Here is a 23,980-nt window from a genome sequence, read left to right on the forward strand (position 1 = left end):
TAATTGCCTAAATTATTAATAGAGAAGTTTGCTCTCTATCATACTGGATTTTCCACCAAATAAATGATCTTACTTTCCGTAATAAAAAATTTTTTTAAATAATCGACAAAAATAATCATTTTTTCCCATAATAGGTTAATTTCCTAATTGTTCAAATTTGTTTTTAAATATTGATTTCTAATAGCGAATGAATAGTCGTGATGACGATTTGAATGCGATCAGTTTTAGTTCATATAATTATCTATACATAAAATTATTTAGACTATATACTATATACATGAGTCAAATAAATATGCGATATAAAACGATGAGCTATTATTGTTGCTATTAATATGTTATTAAATCAATATCAAGTTTATACGACGCAAAGTTAACAACTTCGAAACGAATTAAAAGTAAGGCGCGATCATATACGAGATTTTAATATCCGACAAATCACTTAAATTCAAAATAGCAGCTAGCATTTTGGTTAGTGAATAAGCTTGTAGATTACTAGACTTCTAGGCAAATATTCTATTATTTTAATCAATATATACTGAACTTGAAAACAATTCATTGACTCTCTTCAAGATTGTGTTTTTATCTGATAAACTGATTCTATCTTCAATCTTTAAAACTCATTGTAAATTGAAAATGTCTAAGATATATGTACCTTAGACATTGTATTATATAATACAATCAGTCTAATTTTTCTAAAGCCCGTATCAGACTACGCATTGAAGATTGAGATTGAAGATTAAAGATTAAAATTTTACCAAACAAAACAAGGAAATTTTAACTCCTTTTATTTTGATTGGCCAAAGCTCAATCTTTAATCTTCAATCTTCAATTTTCAATGCGTAGTCTGATACGGGCTTTAAACATTAAAATCAGTATTAGACGTTGATTTGCAGTACTATACTTATGTATAACTGTTATCATCGATGATTCATCATCTTTCAGTGATTAAGAGGGAGATATTAATCGGAACTAGCTTATCACTAAAAAAAACAATGCACATATCGCTGGTTAATAGTTATAAATTATAAATCTATTAATGAGATCTCTTTCAGTGAATAATACACTGATTCTGGTTTAGGGAATAGAGAGCAAATTCAGACAATACAAAAATTATAAATATGTTTAAGAATGTCTAAATGATTTTTTTTAAGAATGTCTTTTAAATATCTTTATATTATATTACTTAAATATTTTTCAATTATGCTAGAAACAATTCTTCACTAGGATAACATTTATTAAATAACAAAATCTTACATAAAAATTATAATTTGTAATTATGTAGATATATTTTTAAAAATAGATATAGATCTTGATCTTTTATAAAATATTAATAACTGTTTGCGCAAATAGCTTCAAAAAAGTAGTTCAGCAAAATTATGGCAAATCATCTTAATGATATATTTGCAAAGTTAAATGTAGAAATTGATTAATAATTAAAAAAATATATTTTAGCTGCATTATGTATAAAACATTTAGAAATATTGCAGCATGAAATATTACATATTCAGCAATTTAAATAAAGAATCAAATGGTTGTTAAAATTATTGTAAAATATTTATACCTCAAACTTAAATTTGTTTAATTTTTGACAAATATCATTTGGAAATTTTATTGCGATAAAACTGACGTATCATCTTAACACAATTATTCATTTTTCGTTAATTTATGATGACATTATTATGCAATATTTGCATAATGTGCCTATCGGGTTATTAATATTTCTTAAATTACTGCTGTTGCGGAATGCGGAATAGCATTATATTTTTAACAATAATTTGCAAATTATAGCAATAGATAGTCCAATAAAGATTGACGTTTGTCGGGGGATCACAAATAACATAAATCGTTAGCTCGGATAATAAACGCTCAGCTACGAACGTTCGTATACTTGAAACTGAGTACAAAACTGAATACGGAATTTTACTATAAAATAACTCTTAAAAGATAAAGGTATAAAAATAAATAATTATTTTATCAAAATTATTGATATTGCCAAATAAAACAAAAGTACTTATGATTAAAGATGCGAAACCGAAAGAAAAATTTAAAAGTCACAAAATTAGATTTTGAGGCTTTAAAGTCTCTTTTCCACATCGTATTGTATATTTACTATTACAACGAAATCGTGAAGTATTTTTCTATGTGATATCTTACGTTATCGTATGTGAATTATTATATTTTCGAAATATCTGGATTAGTGACTTCATGGATAATCAGATAATGTCTATATCTACTTGTCTCTCAAATTAAACTATTTACTTAAGATAAAAAAAGAATATGGTCTATTTTCATGTCACCTTGTTTACGTCAGTCGTACGCGAGACAAAGACTCGCGACTAAGAGAGGGCTTCGTGATATTTTATGTGCACTTGTGACTGCGATTGATCATTCCGGATGCGTACACGTGCATGAAAAATATTTGTACAGTGAACAATCGATATTCCCTACGCTTCGTCTGATCATTAAGTACGAACGAAATGTTGCTTTTTTAATCGCGGATCACAATCAATATTTGACAGTTAATGTTCAATTAAAAATAATAATTACTCATATGGATAAATAAATTTAATTATTAAATATAATAACAGATTAACGTAAACTTTGCGTAAATAAGAAGAGAGAAAAATATTACAATTAAAAGAGATATCAATCAAAAGAGAATAGACTTTGATCACATACATCTCTTAGTAATAATGATTTGTACAGTTAACAAGTGATGTCATTATTTGCATTAACGTCACGTTATGTTTTCGTAGTAAATCCAATGAGACTAATAAGATTAAAAAATAATTATAAGGACAAAGAGTAGCTAAGAACGTTAAAATCATTTGCTTTATAAATATTGTTTTTGCAAAGATGTCTTTCATTAATCTGCTTAAGCTTATTTGTGTTAATATTATGTAAATATACGTTGAAATTATTATCTGTTTTATCAGAAAACAAAGATGTTACGTTATCTTCATTTTCTATTTTATTTAAAAATGGCACAATTATATTATTTATGCATGAATGCTAAAAGGATTAAAGAGAAAAGTCAGTTTGTGTCTGTGCTGCTACTTCTACAGATAATACTTAGTTTTCTCTTTCCGAGAAAATAGGCCGAGAATTGAAGCGCGAATAATATACATTTCGTTTTTAATGTATGGTAGGAAGCGCATTTGAAAGAACGTAGCGAACTCTATTTACGGCTCTGCTCCAGCAAAGCAAGGATAAACATTTTAATATCATTGATGTTATCACATAACTATACTGACTAACACAAGAACGTTAAAGCCTAAAACAATTTAATTTTTTTCACGTTTTGTTTGCTTCAATTTTTCATATTTTTTATTCTTATTTTTAATGTTTTAACCTAATTAGGTAAGATAATATATTTTTGTAAAACTAAATTAGACTAAAGTTAATGTCTAATAAAATTAATTTTGTTAAAAGTTAAATGAACAAAAAACTATTATAATTAAAAGTTATATTAAGTTTAAGTTAAACAAAAAGTTAATTTTAAAAAGAATTATCCATATTTAATTAGAAATTTGTGAATTTTTAAAGTTACATTACTTAAAACTATTATAATATGGATTATAAAACAAATTTAATATTTCATTTGTAAATTAAGTTTATGAAATAATGAAGAAATGTTCCCGGGAAAAAATTTTTTATATATTGTATAAAATTAAAAACTATAATACTTTCAGCTTTGAAGATTCAAAATCAAGTTTCAAGATAAACAGAACAAAACAACGCTGACAATGAGTTACAGTGCAATTTAATTTTTAATGTTTATCTTGAAATTTGATTTTTATATATAATTATATGTATATTGATTATACATAATTTTATGTAATCATTATATACAGGATGATTATTAATAACTGTTTTCACTTTTTATCATAGGAGCACGCATTTGTAATTTCTAATATAATAATATGTTAGAAATACGTATCCGTCGATAAATCATGCTCCTAGGGTAAAACATGAAAGCAGTCATTAATAATCAGCCTGTATAATTATAAATATAAAAATTTTTCCCTGGATTACTTATGTACAAATGTATTTTTCATTTCTTTGTTTCACATAAATTTTTAATTAAGAAAAAGTTAATAAATTAAAGTTTGTGTTTTAAAAATAACTAATTAAAATTAAAAATTAAAATTCATTAAAAATTAACTAATTTTACCAAGTTAACAATAACTTTAACTTAGTTAATTTTAAATGATATTAAATTAATATAATTTCTAATTAACTAAGTTAAGTTAAAAGTTATTAACTTTTTACCTTTATTATTTAATTTATATAACTTTTAACTTTTTTACTAATTACACCCAGAGAAAAATTATGTTTAAATTAATGAAATTGTTTCTTTAATCTGGTTTTTCTAAGTTGAAGTAAAAATATCTTTACAAAAAATAAAAATTTGATTTTAATAAATGATATTAGCCTTTATAAAAGTAAATAAATTATTTGTTTAGACTATTTGTTTAATTTAAATAAATAATTATTTAATTCAAAGAAAGTAACAGAAATGTAAGAAATAATTTAGTAGTGTCTAATTTTAAAAACATATCTTTTTCATTTAAAGTAAGATTTGCTTTGCACAATGTTTCTTTGATCGTATAGCAATGCACAAAATTTTTAACTCCAAAAAATCTTTCTCTGAGTATACTACCCAATCTTGAAAAAGTTAAATCGTTTTAGGTTTTAACATTCTTGTGTTAATGATGTTACAACTAAAACAATTTTAATATAACACATTTCTTTTCATCGCGTTCGTAATGTTCAAAGTAATATTAAATGTTTTTTTTTCGGACATATGAGACTTTAACACACATTTCGCGACAACCGTGCCCTCGAACAGCGAAAATTGGCGTCCTCGCTCCCATGTCCAGCCGTGCGGAGCCGAGGCCGGGGATCGCAGTCGGGACTAGTAGGGGGTAGAACGCGCGCCGAGGGTCTCTCTCTCCCCCTTGCAAACGGCGCGGCTGCGTTTAATATTCGTCGTCGCCAAACGACGGCAGTGTTCGCTTTGCGCAGCAGCGTGTCACGTCGCGGCAGCTCCAGTTGAGACCCCATCGTCGGTGGCATCGTGTCGTCGGAAGCCCCGCCGAGTCTCGGGCGAGGGAGCGGCGATCGAACAGCCCGTTCGTCGTCACAATAAAGTCGCGTGAGTGTAATTGTTCGCGGAAGAAGGAAAGAGGTGAAAGAAGAAACGGGAAAGAGTGTGCGAGGGGAAAAAGAAAAAAAGTTTGCGTGTCGAATTCGCGTGCCGCGTTGTCCGTCGTCTTCACACAGCCGCAGAAGATGGCTCCGTCGTGCTTCGAGGTGATCCTCGTCGGTTTCATCCTCGTACTGCCGTTCCTGTACGAGACCAGCCGCACCTTCCGCTACTACTTCAAGTTCCTCATCTACTATGGCGTCGTGATGGTGAACGCGGTCCTACTTATGCCCATCTTCTCGCTGCGACCCGGCAACGTCAGGAATTTCGTGTCAGTAGCTCCCTGTAATCGATCGATATTATTATGTTGCCACACACACTCACTCTGCGCCCCGCGTTCCCACCCCATTCGGCGGCACCACCTACGACGCTTTCTCTTCTCGCGCGCGCGTTTTGTTTTCCTTCGTACCTGGGTGGCTTTGACAGACGTCGCGGCGAAGATCGCCGCGACGGCTACGGGAATTTATTGACCAGCTCTCGCCGCTGTTCAGTGGGTGGCGGTGGTGGTGCCGGAAGGTATTTGTGGTTGTTGCTGCGAGCACTCTGTCACGATCAGCGATGACGATGCTCGCGATGCTAGTCAATGCTGCTGCCGGTTGAGGGAGGGGAGGATTTAAACTTGTTGTGCCCCTATGGGAGAAAATGAGCCGCTTCCCATAACGGCAGTTCTCTTTCGCTTTCTCTCTCTCTCTCTCTCTATCATAAATAAAATGATGAATGTCCAATGATACTTACGTTGCTTCGGCGTTCACGATAGAGACAGCCGTTGCGAGGAAAACCTCCCAAGTGCGTGGGAGTAATTATAGAGGGATGGCTGAGCGGAGATCAGCGATACTCTGAGCAGCAATGATGGCTATATTTAGCTTGTTGACATTGAACACTTTTGCCAGGTGTCGATATCCTCGGTTGTGCCCAGACATTTTGAGTTCTGTATTAATTATCAACCTAGTCGATAATTATGTTTTCACTATACAATAGCTATAAGTTTCAGTATCATTTCATATAGCGTGAAACTTCCTGCAACATGTAGTTATAATTTTTTAACCCTCCGCAAACATGGTGGGGTTTTCAGGACCCAGGCGATCTTGAATAACTATTCACTTTCATGATTTAGAATATACTAATTATTTATAATATGAAACGAAAATCGTACCGTAATAAATATAAGTTATTATTGGATAAAAGATAGCACTTTAAAATAATATAAATAATATTGAAAAAAGTAATTTATTTTGGTCACAAAAGAATGGTAAAACTGGTCAAAAACTTCTAGTAAGTAACGATTATATATCTCTAACAAAAAATATTTTCTTGGTAATTGTCTTAAAATATATATACTCGTCACATAAATTGTAGGAAAACTCACTATCATATATTAAAAAAAAGAAGCGATAATTTTGTATAATTATATATAACCATTTATACATAATTAAATATGTAACACTTTTCATCGCTCCTTTATTAGTATGGACATACTCAATATGTAATTATCGAGGTAATTATACATATTAGTATGGAAATTAAAAAAAATTCATGTTCTTCCAAACGATTACTTCTTTCTAGCGTTGTTTAATTTCTGACATCACCCTGCAAGGCGCGATCATCCAAGCCAGAGTAACACTTGGGATTGTTTAACTTCTGCGATTACAAAAACGGTCACCCATCCAATTCGTTATCAGTCGTCAACGTTGCTTAATTTCGAAGAACATATAGGAACTGAAACTTTGTAATGATCCATGGACATTTCTTAATCAGGAGACAATGTTTTGTAAATATTTTAAAAACGTTATATAATGAAAAATAAATATTTAAAAAGCATTGCTGAATAAGTTAATGTTTATGAATAAACATAGATTAGTTTAGTAGATGTTGTCAGAAAGATAAAATATGTATAATTAAAATACATTTTTTTAAGTACTTAAATATAAAGTTACAGTTTTTATTGATTTTCGCATGTGCGGAATACCATGTGAAATAACTTACGAAAGGTTTTTGCTATATTCAGAAAAAAGTAAAACAGATGTTACTTGCTATAGTTTTTGAGACGAGAAGATGCTAGTTAAAATTACGTCACATAATGACAACATGTAAAAAGAGAAAACGCGTGATGTCGCACTCAATACAGATCTTTGATAGAATTGTGTCGATCTATTTTAATTTAATGTTAATTTTGTCGAAATAATTTTTTTCTAAACTTTTCTTGCGTATACTACATTTTATCAAACTGTTTCGTATTCATGTCTAATTAAAATGACGAAAAGAAAGCAAGTAAATAGCAATCCATTGCAAAGATGAAGTTGAATAAGTCTTAAATAGTTTATTTTTTATCTCTTTCCTTAAATTAAATGTAACGATCAAAGACCTTGGTAAAGAACATGTACATAGTTACATATACATACATTCAATTCTTATATTTAAATATCTTAAGATGATATCGACCATTAAAAAAGCCATATTAGCAATTTAGATTCTTGAAATAAGAATCAACTATGAATACTAGTCATAGTACAAGATTCTACAGATTGTTTTAGTTTAAACGCTTGAAGATAATTCTAAAGAGCTCGACATATACTGTTCAAAGTTCTCGATAAGTATTGTTTTGCATTGTCTTTGAGATTAATTTAAAAAGGAAGAGAGAGAGAAACGGAGTATAGTATTGCAAATCCATTAAATTAAATAATTTTCCACGTGTGTTAACTTATTCATATATTAGCTTATCTTAAGTATTTGATTATGAAATATAGATGCTTAAGCGGCATTTTTTAGAAATGCTGATGTAATTTCGTTTAAAAACATGATAAAAATATGTTCTAAACAAGAAGCAGAAAAATTATATTATGCAAGAAAAAAAATTTTAATTTACATTCTAGATTATCTAATTTTAATTATTTATTAATGCTAATAGCATTTTTTCACCATATTGTGTTGGGTAACTTTATTTTTTAAAAGCAAATTACGTGCGAAAAATAAAATATTTTTCTTGTAGCACATACAAGATGAAATTATTTGAAAAATAAATCTATCAAGCACATGTTATCTTCAGACAGTTAATGTTAATAAAATTATACATAGGAGAGAGTTAATTGTAATATTTTTTAAATGGCATTTGTATTTCAACTTGATGAAAATTAAAAAGATTTTTTTGTTTATATTTTCTTATCTGCGTCACAAAGTTCATTTATAAAGAAAATGTCTGGTTATTTCCATTAAGACGCATTTGTACTATGATAAAGATGTTTATTTTCTTGCAGGCTGGCATCGTCAGTATGTCATCACATCAGTACTCTGCTGGGTCTACGATGGGAGCTGCGGGGCAGGGAGCACTTAGAAAAGAATAGAGCGTGTATAATTGTGGCAAATCATCAGAGCTCACTGGACATACTGGGAATGTTTGATCTTTGGCCGGTGATGGACAAATGCACCGTCGTCGCCAAGAAGGAAATCTTTTATGCGTGGCCGGTTGGTTTGGCCGCGTGGTTGTGCGGTCTGATTTTCATCGATAGAATGAACTCCGAGAAAGCGCGATCCGCTCTCAACACCGCTACAAAGGAGATCACGGATAAGAAGGTAAAGAAAAAGTCGCACGCGTGAATCGTGTTTATCGCCACCATTCGCTTTTTACTATATTTTGTGTCGCTACGCTTTGCAGATTAAGCTGTGGATATTCCCCGAGGGCACTAGGCATAACACCGGTGAGATACATCCGTTCAAGAAGGGTGCCTTCCACGTGGCGATTAGGTCGCAGTTACCCATACTACCAGTCGTATTTTCCTCTTATTATTTCTTATCCGCGGAAGAGAAGAGATTTGATTCCGGTAAGTAACTATAGGACTGCAAGAGATGCACAGAAAATATGAAAAATAAAAAGATTTCTTAGAAATTAAATCTTATATACAAATCAGCAACAACTTCCTTAATTTTATGAGTTTTCAATAAAGATTTTATTTGCCTGATTTTATTTAAGTAATATATTATGTAAAAAATTAGAATTTAGATGATTTATTGAATAATAGAAATTCTCTAGAAGGAACAACGTATGAAAATAATTTCTTTAATTACTCGGGAATTCCACGAGATTATCAAAAGAAGTTTAAAATGAACTTAATTAAAGGACGCATTCTCGTGACGACATTGCCACCAATCTCAACCGAAGGACTCGGCACGAACGACATAGAAGAGTTAATGGAAAAGACACGAACCGCCATGAGCGAGGTATTTCATGCAACGAATCACGAGATTCAGCTGTCCCTTCCTGTCCGGTAAGACGTACATCGAACGATCATTATTGGGCTGTAACGAACGAGCTCGTTTTACAGAAATGAGCGAGTAAACTTACTTCTTTACAAGAGTACTAGTGAATAAGTCTCCACGCGGGAACCAAAGACTAAGCGTCCAAATTAGCTAATGTTATTTTATTGCATTACTATGGTATGTTATTACGGTATACTATAATTTTATATTTTAATGTCTCTCCAACTCATAGAAAGTGGATAGCATCAGATTTTATATTCTACTCATCTACTACATACTTCGCATTTTTTTATTTTATCATTATTTTATAAATCGCGCGAGAATTTAGGCGGTTCTTCAATATTTATGACTAAGTTGTCGAATAATCTTTATTGATATATAAATATGTCTTCATAACGCAGAATATTGTAACAATTTACAGCAAAATTGCAAATGTTGCTGTAACATTGCTGGAACATTCTGTATTGTATAAGGTCATTTGTGATAAACGAGTTTATGGACGATTTGGTTACTGCACATAATGAACTTTTTCGTTTAGAGATATAAACATTTTGAAACGAAAGAAAAAAATGCGCCTGGTAAAATAAGTATATAGCTGGAAGAGAGTTATATATGTCGCTGAAAAATTATAAATATCGTTCTTAATCAATTAGACATAATTTGAAGAAACTGCATATATAAAGTATCTATGGTATACTCTTTACCGTAGACGTGCGAAAAGAGTGAAAGAGAAAAAAAGAATTTTCGATATATCATGATTTTTCGTAGAAGTTACGGGTTGTAAATATGATTCGTTAGAATACATTTTTGCATAAATTGTGGAAACATTGTTAACGTTTATACTTAACGGTTTGTACTAAATTCCATTAGATATATTTTGCTATGTATAAGATATGTTTGTATATTTCCACTTGTCTGTTTTATGCTTCCACTTGTTTCTATATTATTCTATAAAGAGATTAAGGTACATATAATTGTAGAAAAGATGCACTTTAACAATGAATTCAAAGTAAAGCTCGTTTAATTACTAAACAAAGAAATAAATAGTAACGTAGGGCCCAAACGAGCAAATTAAAAAGATATTAGATAAATAAATATAAATAAAAACTTTATTAATCTAAACTGGAACAGTTTCGACTCACCGAGTCTTTTTCAGCCAATGATAAATATAAATAAATATTAAATAAATATGTATTATATATAATAAAATTATACAAGTGTGTGTCATACGATACATGTATATAGTTACTGTATATAAAGACTTGACAGGAAGAATGAAGAATTACAAGCTTCATATTAAGATCATATGTACTACAGGATTTTCTTTTATTCTTTTATTATTGGACAATTTGTGTTTATTATGTATTTGTTATGAGCCTGACTTTTATGACTTATTTTTTTCTTATTTATATCTGTCTTAATCATTATATAATTTGTAAGTATGACTTGTATAATTTTATTATAATGAACTATTTATTTAGTAATTTTTTTAACATTTTTAGTATTATTTCTCATTGGCTGAAGAAGACCGAATCGAAACTGTTCCAGTTTAGATTAATAAACTTTTTATTTATATTCATCTATCCCCTTTTTAATTTGTTCGTCTGGACCCTACTATTCATTTCTATTTATTTCTATTGTTAGTTTAATTTTAAATATCTAAAAGAAAAAAGAAGTTTTCAGCAAGTTTTTCGGTCTTTTAAACAATTTTTCCAATATTTCGTATTTCTTTTGTGAAATATGAAATCGAATTTAACTTTAGTTATCGATTGATTCGTCACTGTAAATCAAGATAAGAGAAATAATATTTTAATCAAAAGATAATATATTAAATCTGAGGCACATTATAATCACATTGTGCTGCAATGTATATACGTTTCCACCTACGATTAGTCATGATTGCGATGTTGCGATAAAACGGTCGTGATTGTAATCTTTTCGACGTTAACTTTACTCCTTGGGCATTCCTCGGATGATCTATCGCACTTTTAATTGCATAATACCTCTCTATTCTCTATAATACTCGTAACAATTGACGAAATGCCACATTCTACATATATAAGGGAATATCTTTTTTTACATTAAATTTTTCAAATGGCGATTGTGTTCAGTTTAGCGCGGTTAACATAATGTTTTTCTACTGATGACTTATCTAATTTTAATGCAATTATAGCATCAGTGGTAGAGCTGATAAAAAATGTAGTTGTTGGTAAGAAAATATTATGCAAATTGCGCTGTAATTTTTTTCTTCCAAGAATCATTGTTAAAATTCAAAATGCAATGTTTATTCATTGGCATGCGACTCATTTGTTTCAACATTATAGAAAAATGCATTTGTTGCGGAATCATAAACGCTCGCTCGCAGTCACAAACTCTAGCTATAGTGCGTATGTAATGTATCAACACGATCATTCAATCGTTCGCGCGACTTCCGCACTGCGGTACCGTTTATATTCTGCATCAGATATCAATTTTCTTGTAAACTGTAACGATCATACGGTAGCAGTAAAGCACAATCCGAACAATGCTAAAGCCGTTTTCGTTCGACCGTTAGGGTGAGAGTAGTGCATCGCGACTTTGAACAGCTTCCCTTGTAATTCTTAAATGGATACATTTAAGTAGAAGATTTCTGCTTAAATGTATCGTACAAATATAGTATTTAGAGATTTCGATTACCTGATCGGTTGAATGTTCTACGCCGTTCAATTAACTACGCAAGTTATTACGTGATTTTAAAAACGTCACGCACGATTAACGATTTACATGTAAAAGTAGATCAAATTTCGCAATTCAGGTTAATTAATTTATTTATTTATGAAGTGCTACATTTCCACATTATATGTATATTAATCTATTCGAAAAACTGTAATCTTACTTTCGAAATTCTTTGAGTTTTCGCATTACGGTTCCTGTTAATGTGATCTCGGACAGCTCATTATTCTCAGCGTCGAATGCATACGAATTGAGTTTTAGAGTTTGTTTATTTAGAGTTTAATTTTATTACTTTAGGAATGGGAATGGCATATATGATAAAACATGTATTTTTTTAAGTTAAGACCTTTTAGACTGCGTAAGAGACTCTGCGTACACTCTTCTCGTTGCGGCTGTTATATGTTATTGTGTTATAATTGTTATGTAATAATTCGTCATGATAAGCTGCAGGAATATTTTTATATTATGACCAAAATCGAGATATGTAGTCAATATAAAATATGTATCTTGTTTACCGGATGTATTTCTTATTCGAAGAGTGTGTTTCGATAATAATGTATTAATACACGAAAAGCATTGCGTCATCAGATGAAGGAACGTAATTTACGAAGGATTTGGCATTTTGAAACCTCCGTGTTAATCGATTATATTATAGATACAATCAATTAAATATTCAGAACACTTTCGAACGAATCGGTCGCGTTAGTGTTATCTTCCTGATGAATATAAAGAAAACGCACAATTTTCAATCGTACGCTGTTAACGCTGCGTTTACTATACGATTTCTAGCGTAATCGAATAATATATTTCGTGCATAAATAAATAGACAGTTTGGAGTCAAGTTTTTGCCATTTAGAAATCCGAATAAAAAAAATTTTGTTTTTCGAATTTACAAGTATTGCCAACGTCTATCTTTCTTCTTGAGAATAGTATAAGTTTCATTATCGATTTATGCTGCTTAATTATGTAAACGATTGAACTATAGATATGTAAAGAATATCTGAAAATTATTTAAAAATATCTTAATGATGCTGCAGTTACCGAGAACATAAGTTCACCAAAGATTTATCATCATCAGTGCCAACTTGCAAAACAAAATAAAAAAACAGCTGTTACCACACAATAGTTGCAGACGACGCATCATTCCGTTCTTATCTTATTAGACGCGGAATTTATAAATTTGATTTTTTTTAACTACAAGCGTTGATTGATTGTTTTATGAGAGTACGTTACGTAAAGCTAGCGCGTAGCTTATTATTCCAAAGAGTTTTGTACTTGGGCTGTGCATTTGTCATGGTGTAATGTTAATATAAATCAATTGACTATCGTACTCGATTGAACACTTAACGAACGTTAAACGACGATCGCAAACGGGATTTAATGAACTGTTGTATCTATGTCATTACAAATCCTTTATTTGTCTGCGAAGCGAGATCCACAACTGATCGAGCTTGTCAAGAAAATGTTTTTGTATATTATATCGATTACAAATAATCAAGATGTAAATTAAAAAATGGTTTGCAGAGTGCAAGAGCAGATAATAAAGATATCTGATTTTAGTTAATTGGGGCATGTTGTTTTATTAACTCCTCCAATGATACAATGAATGTATAATAATCCGAAAATGCAAATGCGCTTATCATTTTTTTCCTAATAGTTCAATATCAATAATAACAGTGGTAATAATTATTTCTGAATATAAAAATAATGTTTATTCAAATTTAGTTTTTCACATAACTAAAAATATTCCAAAAAACTTTCAATATTTTCCAATTAAAATTAAAATGTTTTAATTGTTTATTTTATAATTGTTTCCAAAATAAAAATAGATTTTCTTAGCTAAATTTAATGCAAAGTTTATCTTTTCTCTTTCTGTCTTCTCAATGTAAAAAGAAAGTTATAAAGAACAGGCGTATAATCTAAATTTTTATATTATTTTCTGCAATCAGATTAGAAGGGGAAAACTTCCTTTTAATCTTAAAAGGCTTAAAACTTACATAATTATACCAACGCGATTTATTCACTCTCTTTACAGCAAAGAACGAATAAACATGTTATGGCTTTCTACACTCCTGCTTCCTAAGCATTACTCCATAAAATTTTATATTATATTTTTTAACATATAAAAAAAGAAATATGCAAAACACACCTAGATTAGACCTAGATCATCATGAAATTACATGTCCAAGGTCGTGCTGTTCCTCTGTTTCTCCTGGCTCTCAGTCCATGCCTTTGCTATCGTTTTCTTCATCTCGTCGTCGCCGTCCTGATACATCTTCTTCATTAGATTCATCAGGCTAGCATTAGGATCATTGTCCTCACCCAGCTCAGGCATGGATGGTGTTTTTGCATCCTTGATTCTCTTCTCCACCAATGTGACATGCGACCAGTCCTTGGCAACTTTTTTCGCGAGCGACACGACAATCATATCAGTCTTTACTTTGAAGTTACTCTTCTCAGTGTCGATCTCCGCACACAGATTATTAATTGGCAAGTGATAATTCTTATTGTTCAGTCCAAGTATGCGCAGATCTAGAGATTTCTCTGTAAAATTGCAAACGACGGCTTCCTTGGGTAGCTGATGAACGTCGTTCAACGTTATATAGATCTTCATCGTCGTGTTCGTCTGATCCCACCCATAATTGTTCAATTTCACTTCATAGCACCTTTGGGCAGTGTTGAGCGAGGAGGTTGTTGTAGTCTTAACGGATGTATCTTTTTGTTCCAATTTTGCCATCTCCGTCTGCAGCTTCCTGATTTCCAGCGTTAATACATCTTTGTTATGTTGTCTGTTAGCCTGCTTGAGTAAGCTGTTGAGTTCCTCGATATCTAACCTCATCTGTGAAAAAGTGTTGCATCAATTATTATTTCATAAAATATTAAATTTAAAGAAATTTAATTAATCAATTTAATTAATCTGCAAAAATCTCTTCAAAATTTTTAATTATAATAGCAAATTTTTGAAAAAATTTTTATATTATTGATATAAATTAATCTAAAAAAACTTTGTGTCAAAAAGCATATAATTCCACATTGTAACATTATTTTCTCTGATAATCACCCCTCTCATTTTTTCCCTCTAAAATAGTAGCATAAATCACATTTTATATATACGTAAAGTGCAGAAAAGTGTAGCTGAAAATTGACAATAACGATAATACTCACCTCTTCGGTTTTTGTTGCCATTATTGTCTTTGGAGTTTCAATGAATTTTATGCAACAACACGAATTTTACACAAAGCGAAATGCAATCGGTATTCCCCGACCGATACCTGGAGATCACACTTCTGACAAATGCAAGTCACTTGCTGTTCGAACCCTCCAAAATTTTCTGTGGTGGTTATCGTTGAGAAGAAGTATAATACTTGGAGTCAGAATCGCGTCTGTTCTCTGTAGCTGCACTATTCGACACTCTTTACGCTTGATATAAGATAGATATATAATTATACGTTCGAAAGAAAAGGAGAGGTGCAGAGAGAACAGTCTAGAAGCAGCCCTCTATCTTGAATATGGCACCGCTTTTGCGCGCTCCAAACATATTCTGGAATGTTCTCTGTACAAACATTTGTTACATACATATATATAGGCCTATAGTTGCAGCTTTACTGTTATCTTTTTTTTTGCCTTAAAAAATTCCATTTTTTGTACTAAAAATGGAATAGACATGTAATTAGACATTAAAGAGAAAAAGAGTCAAAAGTACAAAAAATTCAATTACAAAGAGCAAGTCTGTTGAGTCTGTATCAGACAAAGGTAATCTTTAATTTTCAATACATAGGCTACATTCCGATCGATATATATTGCCATTACTAAATATCAATAAATAAAATAAATTAAAAATTATTAAAAATCAATAGTTCATGTTAAGTATATTACAGATTTTCAATACTTAATGAATTTCTAAATGCAGCCTATGGAAGATTAAATATTATGAATTGAAAGATTGTTTGAAGAATAGAATTCAAAGAATCAGAATCAAATAATTTTAATTTTAATCAGTCTGCTTTTTTCTAATCGTTTAAATTCTAATCTCCAATTTGCAATACTCAATTTCGAAGACACAGTCTGATATTGGCTTTATGATTATTAATAATTTCAGGAAATCTTGTAAACATTGCAAAGCGGCTAGTTATCAGATAGTAATCTTACGTTTGATGAAGTTAAAAGAGAAATAATAAATAAATTGACAGAGAAAAGTAATTTTAATCTGTTTCAAAATTAAGCCAAACTCTATGTTGTTAACAATTTATTCTTTCTTTTTTACACTCAGTTGCACGATATTTATAATACAAAATTCGGTTCCGGCGCTTTTAGGACAAACAGATGTCCATACGAAGGCTTCAATTGCAATCTAGTATGATCGCTTTTACATTAGGTCTGTCCGTTTTAGCGGAACTTCTTGCACAATTCATTTCTTCTCTTTTTTTCTCCGACTTGCAAGTTCAGCTAAAAAGAACAAGCCTGTTATTACAGGCCACAAAAATGTGTCAATTACGCTAATTGGTCGACAATTATTGTAGAACGGCAGCGTTCGCGGCTATGCTAGGGTTGTTGATGACTTCTCCCAGACTCTCGAGCAATTCTTTTCTATAATCATCGAAATCGCCGTCGATAGCGTTGATCTGCTGATTCTCAATCACATAGAGACAGCACTCTGTGTCCCGAATCAGCCGTTCGTCGTGCGAGACGATGATAACACCGCCCTTATATTCATTGATGGCGTCTGCTAATGCGTCGATGGATTCTATGTCGAGATTGTTAGTTGGCTCGTCCAAGATTAGTACATCCGGCGCGTTTAAACAGAGTTCGGCCAACGCGACGCGCGCCTTTTGACCGCCCGATAAGTCCTTCATCTTGATAGTATGTGCGTGAGAGCTGAGGCCAAAAGTGCCTAGCTGCTTGCGCGCCTTTTCGTATGGTAGATCGAATAGTCGCATCAAGTATTCCGCCGGAGTCTCTTCGGCAGTCAAGTGCTCGCCAGAATGCTGATCAAACCTTCCTATCCTCTGTAAGATGTAAATTAACTTAGAATTATATGCGATATACTTTGCGAACCAAAGATATACAAATAAGAAAATACCAATCGGTGATTCTTTGTGATTTCTCCCTTCTGAGGTGTTATATCGCTCATCAGTAATTTCAGGAAAGTAGATTTACCGACACCGTTGGGGCCTAGTATTGCTACTCGGGAACTTAAGTCTATACCAAAGTCCGCGTCGATGAACAATGGCTTCTGTCCTTCGTACCCAAATGTTACATCTGCAAAAAATTAAATATACATAAATTGAACTTGTATTTCAGTAATTAAACTGAACTTGTTATTTTTGTTACATTGCTTCGTATTGATTTTTCTTTCTTAAGTTGTTACAAATGTAATTTAATAGATAATAAGACAAGAATTACATACTTTGAAGACCAAGAATTGGAGGTTGTAATGGCGGAGGATCTGGAAAAGTAAATTTCACCACATATTCCCTTGGTCTCTGCAATAGTTCCGTAGGTCCAGTATCTTCCTCTTGTTTCTGCATTTTTGTTCGATTCTTTTCTTGTTTCCTCGTGAGCGCCTCCTTTTGCTTCTTCTCGGCCTGTTTTTTACTTTGTCCAGCCGCTTTAAGATCCTTCAGGCGCTTTTCCTGCTTCTCGTATGCCTTTACCATTTCCTTTCTTTTCTGCACGTACATCTTTTTAAACATGCTGTAATTTCCCTTGTAATAATACAGTTTTTGCTGATCCAGATGTATCACGTCCGTGCACACATTGTCCAAGAAACTCTGGTCATGAGATACGACCAGCAGAGTCTTTTTCCAGCCTTGTAAGTAGTTGTCCAGCCAGATCACCGCATTCAAATCTAAATGATTAGTAGGTTCGTCCAATAGTAACAACGTGGGTTCTAAGAAAAGTGCTCTCGCAAGCGAAACACGCATTCGCCAACCACCAGAGAAATTCTTCGTTGCGCGATTCTGCATTGCACGATTGAATCCCAAACCGGCAAGAATCCGCCTGGCACGCGGCTCCGCCGAGTCTGCTCCAATGGCCTTTAATTCATCGTATACCTGAAAATAACATATATTAATCATATTATGTACAAGTTTTCAACAGTCGCAATCCTCTTCAAAAAAAGATGGAGTTCAAAGCGCAAAAAGGGAAGAATTAATGAACTACAAATTATATTGTCTTATAAATTTTTCAATTATTTTCTAACAATTTAAAGGTCATAAAAATCATTACCTCTTGCAATCTGTTCTGCACAGTCGTATCCCCCTGCTCTGTCAACTCCTCCAACTTCTTGCATTCTGCCTGAAGCTCTTTGCACTTGACATCAGCATTGAGCACCACTTCTACAGCCGGAGTGTCATCCGCTATAACTTCTTGTTCACAATACAGGACATCTATCGTGGGTGGAATATTGAAGGCTCTTTTGGCTATATGGCGGAGCAAAGTAGTTTTACCATGGCTGTGATAAAAAAGAATATCAAACAATTTATTATAAAATATTGATAATATAAAAATTAATTCAAAGACTATATACTATATTTGCAATCCATATATTGCGTTTTTCATATTTAATTCTGGAATGCTGCGGATATATGTATATCAATATTCATCAAAATGTTATTTCAAAATTCAAGTTTCATATAATTTTTGTTATTTCAATTTTCATAGATTAAAATAAGATTAGATTTGTTAACATTAAAATAGCGTTGAGTTATTCTAATCTTATAATTTATAGACCTGTACTCAAAACGCCCTTATAAAGATGTTAGCACGCTTGTTCATCATTTTATCTTTATCGTTCAACAAGGATAGAATAATAAAAACGTTTACTGACATCTGTATAAACTCATTTAATGTCTATAGACTGCATGATTAAATAATTAAACTAATACTAAAATAATTGACAAACCTTTTAATAATCATAGCTAAATTTTAGCTGAAATCATGTTTCTTATGTAATTTTTACATACAATTTCTAATTCTCTGTGTGCTATTACTTTCAGTTTAAAACACAATATTGTATTAACATTATTTTATGTTAAAAAATCTTACCCAATGTTATTTTAAATTTTAATATTAAAAACTATATTAGAATTAACATTTAGGTAAAAATTCATTTACAGTAACATTTGATGAACAAATCAGTACAGATGTTAGACACTAACAAAAAAGTGTAAAAAAATTCTTAATTTCATGGATGAATTTTTTAAGTAAAATGTGTTAATGTAAAAAAAAACATATGAGTAATATTCTAGGATTAATTAAATCTTCATTAATTAAATATTTGATATAACTTTGATAAATAAAAATACATATTTCAACAAATTTATATCTAGAACAATCAAGATGTCAAAATTGATTACAAAATCAAAATCCTCTTAATAAATTGCAAAATACAAATATTTGAATAAGAAAAGATTTTCAAGTTTCATAATATTATTCATGTGACGTGTTTTACAATAGCAGCTTGGATTTCCAAAGCCTGTTGGATAGAGAAAAGTGAAAGCATACCCGTTCGGTCCCACAAGGCCGTATCGCCTGCCCTGCGCTATGAGCAGACTGGCGTTGGTGAAGAGCTCCTTGCCCTTGGCCGCTATGCTAAAGTTCTCTACCTTGATGTCGACCGCGTTATCCAGCTGCTGATTGCCGCGCTGCTGTGTCTGGCTCTGCGAGATCGTGAAGTTGGTCTCGAGCTCGCTGTGACCCTGCCCACCCGCCTTCGTCAGCATCTCCATCGTTCGCTCATACTCCTGCTGCTTCTTCAGTTTTTTCTTCTCCTTGTGCGTGAGCTTCTTGCTTGGCACCTCCTCGTTGAGCTCCACGTCTGCGATCTTCGTCGCGACATCGTCAGCCGTCCCGTTCTCGATCGCATCGCTGCTCTTGCTCTTGCCCCTGGTCTTGCCCGACATCGCTCGCAATCGCTGGTGCGATCGTCCGTCAATGCCAGCTGGGTCGCACGCCTTAACCTAACCTAACCTCACTTTTTCCGCGTGCGCACAGCACGAAGAGCGCGGAGCGGCAGCAAAGAGGCAAGAGAGGCAAGGAAAATGGCTCTAGCGAGCCCCGGAGACCGCTCTATTCGGCACGTGACGTCATTTTCACATGGAAACGCAGCAGCAGCTTACCTCCCAATGCTGCCAACTTTCCGTGCCGGCGCGTATGGCCGGGCCTATTTTCGTGAACACGCCGCGTCGAGCGAATCAAGCGGTGCGACTGGGTGCGACCAGGTGCGACGTGCGACGAATCGCGACGTGACGTGGTGCGTGGGTGCACAGCTGATTCGGAAAATTGTTGTTTTCGCATTTTCGCTGACAATAACAATGTTGGGTAGTAGCGACGTACATTTTGCGATCGAGTGTCACCGACTCGCGCGGATCCAAAGTCCTCGAAGATGATTTGATCGAGACTCGTCCTCTACTCGACGTCCAAACAAGTCGTGCCGCAGCAGGTGGAATATCGCGTGTGTGTCATTTTGTCGTTCAGGACACTCGAGTTGAAATCGCGATCATCCAAGTGAGTCACTAAATCAAACGACGTTAATCCTTCCGTACGCAAAGGCATGCCTCCAAAGTAGATTGGCCGTTTATACCATATATTTTTATCGGCAAGGATAATCTTTTCTTTGCCCAGGCAAGTTCATTTTATTTATACTTTACACATATTGATTTTGCGACAGCCAATTATTGTGCACCCGTCCGTATCGTCCTTACACATTTAATGCTGCTCGCAATCTCACACGACGTATCCTAAATAGTAAAATCTGTTAGAAATAGATTTTGCAAAGTGTCTGTGTTAATCTCGCCAGCGAAATGCAAACAGAAATATTACAGAATCTGCAAGCGTGTTATGCCAACAGATTGATTGAAGAAATATTTCATTTAAGTGGTTATGAAATGACGTATTCTGCTTAGTTTCTATCTGGTAGAACAATGCATTCAAATCCTGGAATGCTACTGTGGATAAATTTTCACCCAAGTGTTAATTCAAGTTTAGTACAGTTATTACTATTAAAATTTTAATTTTAAAATTTAATAAGATTTTTTAAATTAAAAAATAATGCTGGTTTAATTATTCTAACATCTTACATCCTAGACATAAAAGAGAGTATAAAAAAATATTCTTAATTATAAGTAAATATTTTTATCCAAAGCAGTGTTAATACAAAAAAATATGAATAGTATTTCAGGATCAATGCAGACACAGTTGATACCTATCTACTGCAACCGTTCTGTTCACATCTGTTTACAAACTGCTGAAATTTCACTTACTAGATGAATATTTAGCTTGAACGATTTAAGTTACACCCTGCTAATGTTTTATTTAGCATTGTATAATTTATTTATCTTTTCAACAATTGTATTTATAAAACTTAAATAAACCCTTTACAACGGAAGTAGTGCAATGACGAAAAATCTCTCTAATTGGAAAAATGTTAGTAAAAAGTTTTTTTACTTTGATTTTTTACAACTCCTTTACAACTGATTTGATTCATATCTTGCCTCACTGGAGCTAAAGCAACAGCCTTACATATCTATTGGCGAAAATAAAGTTTGAAAAAGTTAAATTATTTCTGGGAAACTTTACAAGCAGACAGACAAATGATGGATGGCCAGACCAATACTGTAAAATTATAAAGTAGTAAAAAACTATAAAGTAGTTTGCTACATTGTGCTATTTAATAACTGTAATTAGAGCTAAACATATAATAAAAATTTATTTACTTCCTAGTTTCTCCTTAGTTCCTGTTACAAGTGTTGTAAATATTATTTGTCAATGTGGAATGCATTTAATATTGTAATTTAATCTACAATTTGTTTTGGATGTTTAATAACGGAAATAACGAACGACGGAGTAGATAGCAATCTTAATCGTAAGATTAGGTTCAGAAATACCCTCCTCCGCAGCTTCGCTCATGATTACAGAATTCTGAGCATGGCGCAAGAAGATACGAATAAGCTAACAAGAGAAGATTTTGACGCTGGCCCATGCAGCTTTGATGAGATCGAGCCGGGTTTGTTCCTGGGTAATCTCACGGCCGCCACAGATGTCGACTGGCTGAAGGAAGCTGGAATAACTCATATACTAACAATAGACTCTTGTCCGTTGCCAAGAAAGATCCAGGAACGTCTTCCCAATTTAATCATAAAGTACATTCAAATGACGGATATGCCACGAGAGGATCTGCTAACGCACTTTGAAGATTCTTACGAATTCATCGACCGTGCCCTCGACTCCGAAGGCAGGGTGCTGGTTCACTGTTACTTTGGCGTGTCACGATCCGCCACTGTTATCATTGCGTATACCATGAAGAAGCACGAACTGAGTTTTGCCGATGCGCTCGAAATGGTGAAGTCAAAGCGCCGCTTTGTCGCGCCGAACCCTGGCTTTATGGCGCAGTTGCGGCTCTACGAGGATATGGACTGTGGCGTTGACAGTACCCATGTACAGTTCAAGATGTATCGGTTGCAGATCGCCGCCGACAAGGTGCGCAAGGCTCGTATTCTTCCCCAGAGCTGTATCGACTTGGTGAAGCCAGATCCTGCGCTGACAACCGTGCGTCCTGAGCCGTCGGTCTATCGTTGTAAGAAGTGCCGTCGCATCGTGGCGAGTGCCAGCAACATCTTGCCTCATGCGCCGCGTGAGAAACAGATCTGGCGACATATCAGTGCCAAGAGCGTCTCGAAGGACGGCGAGAACTGTGATAAATTAATCCAGCGGAAAGACGAGTCGGCGCGAGTCGAGCTCTGCGACAAAATCTACTTCATAGAACCCTTGGCCTGGATGCCTGACATTACACACAATGTCGAAGGCAAATTGAATTGCCCTAAATGTAACACGAAACTCGGTTCGTACAGCTGGATTGCCGGCAGCCAGTGTCCCTGCGGGAGTAAGATTGCACCGGCTTTTTACCTGGTGCCGTCCAAGCTCGACTGGAGCAACGTTGTGCAGAACGTTCAAGTAACGGTATAGTATTAAGGCGTTTAATAAGAAATATATTAGAAATATAAAAAAAAAAGCAATCAACCTTGGATAAATTTAGAAGAAATTTTCCAAGGATTTTAAGGTTTTCGAGATATCAAGGCAATACAGATCAGGAAGTACATTGTGAAGATGTTGAAAAAGCGTTGAATACTTTTAGACGCTATAACGTTTTGGATGCCTCGCAGGTATCCTTTTGATGTTTTTTAAATGTTTGTCTTGTTAAATTATAATATCATTATGGTCCAAATGGTTGACGTAGATATTGATATTTAACCCTCGGCAGGTAATATACATACATCTTTTCACGCTGCTAAATTTTAGGTTTAAATCATTCCATGTAAAATATCGTCCAAATTAAAAAAATTTATTAAAAAAAGAATTTTAATCGTATTACTTTATGAATGTGAGACTTTGCATTATTTTCACTTCACCTGATTCCACCCAAATTTTGTAGCACGAAATTCGAAAAATGCGAACTACTTGCCGAGAGTTGAGAAAATGCATTTTAAGAGTGAGACAAATATGATCAATATGTACGTCAGCCGACTATATATTCTAATCCTGTGCCAATATATATTTCGATATGTGTACATATATACATGTATTTGTTACATATATCTGTATGTTGTGTACTTTTCTGATTATATATATATCAATGAGAAAACATATTCGAAGACATTCTCCGATCTCAATGTTTTTATTGCACACGACGTTGTCTTCGTCAATACCGTCTACATATATCTATGTAAGGCCGTAACTCCCTGTAGAATATCGTTTTCTGTATATCCTGTACTTAAAAATTAAAATATTGCGATGTTCCAATATACTTCC

The 23,980-nt window shown here is 33.3% G+C and overlaps 4 protein-coding genes across 5 annotated transcripts; 2 read left to right on the forward strand and 2 right to left on the reverse strand.

Moving 5' to 3' along the window:
• The first annotated feature begins 4,780 nt into the window (after window positions 1–4,780).
• LOC105195976 (1-acyl-sn-glycerol-3-phosphate acyltransferase alpha) lies at window positions 4,781–13,736 on the forward strand. The gene is made up of 4 exons (XM_011161659.3): window positions 4,781–5,480; window positions 8,461–8,776; window positions 8,859–9,024; window positions 9,321–13,736. Exons 1-4 carry the CDS (start codon window positions 5,296–5,298, stop codon window positions 9,470–9,472), a joined length of 819 nt encoding a protein of 272 aa, XP_011159961.1. The 5' UTR covers window positions 4,781–5,295; the 3' UTR covers window positions 9,473–13,736.
• LOC105195975 (calcyclin-binding protein) lies at window positions 13,733–15,708 on the reverse strand. Of its 2 annotated transcripts, none has more exons than XM_011161657.3 (2): window positions 15,338–15,708; window positions 13,733–15,011 (listed from the first exon to the last, which is right to left on the reverse strand). In XM_011161657.3, the coding sequence occupies exons 1-2, from the start codon at window positions 15,356–15,358 to the stop codon at window positions 14,349–14,351; spliced, it is 684 nt and encodes a 227-aa protein (XP_011159959.2). In that variant the 5' UTR covers window positions 15,359–15,708; the 3' UTR covers window positions 13,733–14,348. The 2 variants fall into 2 exon arrangements, with proteins under 2 accessions (XP_011159959.2, XP_039311436.1); XM_039455502.1 differs by lacking the exon at window positions 15,338–15,708 and adding an exon at window positions 15,234–15,313.
• Window positions 15,709–16,401: 693 nt separating this feature from the next.
• On the reverse strand, window positions 16,402–20,210 carry LOC105195969 (ATP-binding cassette sub-family F member 1). Its single transcript, XM_011161644.3, has 5 exons — window positions 19,679–20,210; window positions 18,401–18,626; window positions 17,580–18,225; window positions 17,253–17,431; window positions 16,402–17,178 (listed from the first exon to the last, which is right to left on the reverse strand). Exons 1-5 carry the CDS (start codon window positions 20,074–20,076, stop codon window positions 16,684–16,686), a joined length of 1,944 nt encoding a protein of 647 aa, XP_011159946.1. The 5' UTR covers window positions 20,077–20,210; the 3' UTR covers window positions 16,402–16,683.
• A 469-nt stretch (window positions 20,211–20,679) lies between these two features.
• On the forward strand, window positions 20,680–23,971 carry LOC105195971 (dual specificity protein phosphatase MPK-4). Its single transcript, XM_039455499.1, has one exon. The coding sequence runs from the start codon at window positions 22,100–22,102 to the stop codon at window positions 23,135–23,137; it is 1,038 nt and encodes a 345-aa protein (XP_039311433.1). The 5' UTR covers window positions 20,680–22,099; the 3' UTR covers window positions 23,138–23,971.
• Window positions 23,972–23,980: the final 9 nt, after the last annotated feature.

The sequence above is a fragment of the Solenopsis invicta genome, chromosome 12 (assembly GCF_016802725.1).
Source record: "Solenopsis invicta isolate M01_SB chromosome 12, UNIL_Sinv_3.0, whole genome shotgun sequence".
Lineage (NCBI taxonomy): Eukaryota > Metazoa > Arthropoda > Insecta > Hymenoptera > Formicidae > Solenopsis > Solenopsis invicta.

Excerpts from the sequence above, each read along its gene's own strand:
- LOC105195976 (XM_011161659.3), top strand. The coding sequence starts at position 5,296 with ATGGCTCCGTCGTGCTTCGAGGTGATCCTCGTCGGTTTCATCCTCGTA. Across the intron at positions 8,777-8,858 it reads AGGAGATCACGGATAAGAAG|ATTAAGCTGTGGATATTCCC; the intron begins GTAAAGAAAAAG and ends TACGCTTTGCAG. Across the intron at positions 9,025-9,320 it reads AGAGAAGAGATTTGATTCCG|GACGCATTCTCGTGACGACA; the intron begins GTAAGTAACTAT and ends ACTTAATTAAAG.
- LOC105195975 (XM_011161657.3), bottom strand. The coding sequence starts at position 15,358 with ATGGCAACAAAAACCGAAGAG. Across the intron at positions 15,012-15,337 it reads TGGCAACAAAAACCGAAGAG|ATGAGGTTAGATATCGAGGA; the intron begins GTGAGTATTATC and ends ACTTTTTCACAG.
- LOC105195969 (XM_011161644.3), bottom strand. The coding sequence starts at position 20,076 with ATGTCGGGCAAGACCAGGGGCAAGAGCAAGAGCAGCGATGCGATCGAG. Across the intron at positions 18,627-19,678 it reads GGCCTTGTGGGACCGAACGG|CCATGGTAAAACTACTTTGC; the intron begins GTATGCTTTCAC and ends TTTTTATCACAG. Across the intron at positions 17,432-17,579 it reads TCCAATTCTTGGTCTTCAAA|ATGTAACATTTGGGTACGAA; the intron begins GTATGTAATTCT and ends AATTTTTTGCAG.
- LOC105195971 (XM_039455499.1), top strand. The coding sequence starts at position 22,100 with ATGGCGCAAGAAGATACGAATAAGCTAACAAGAGAAGATTTTGACGCT.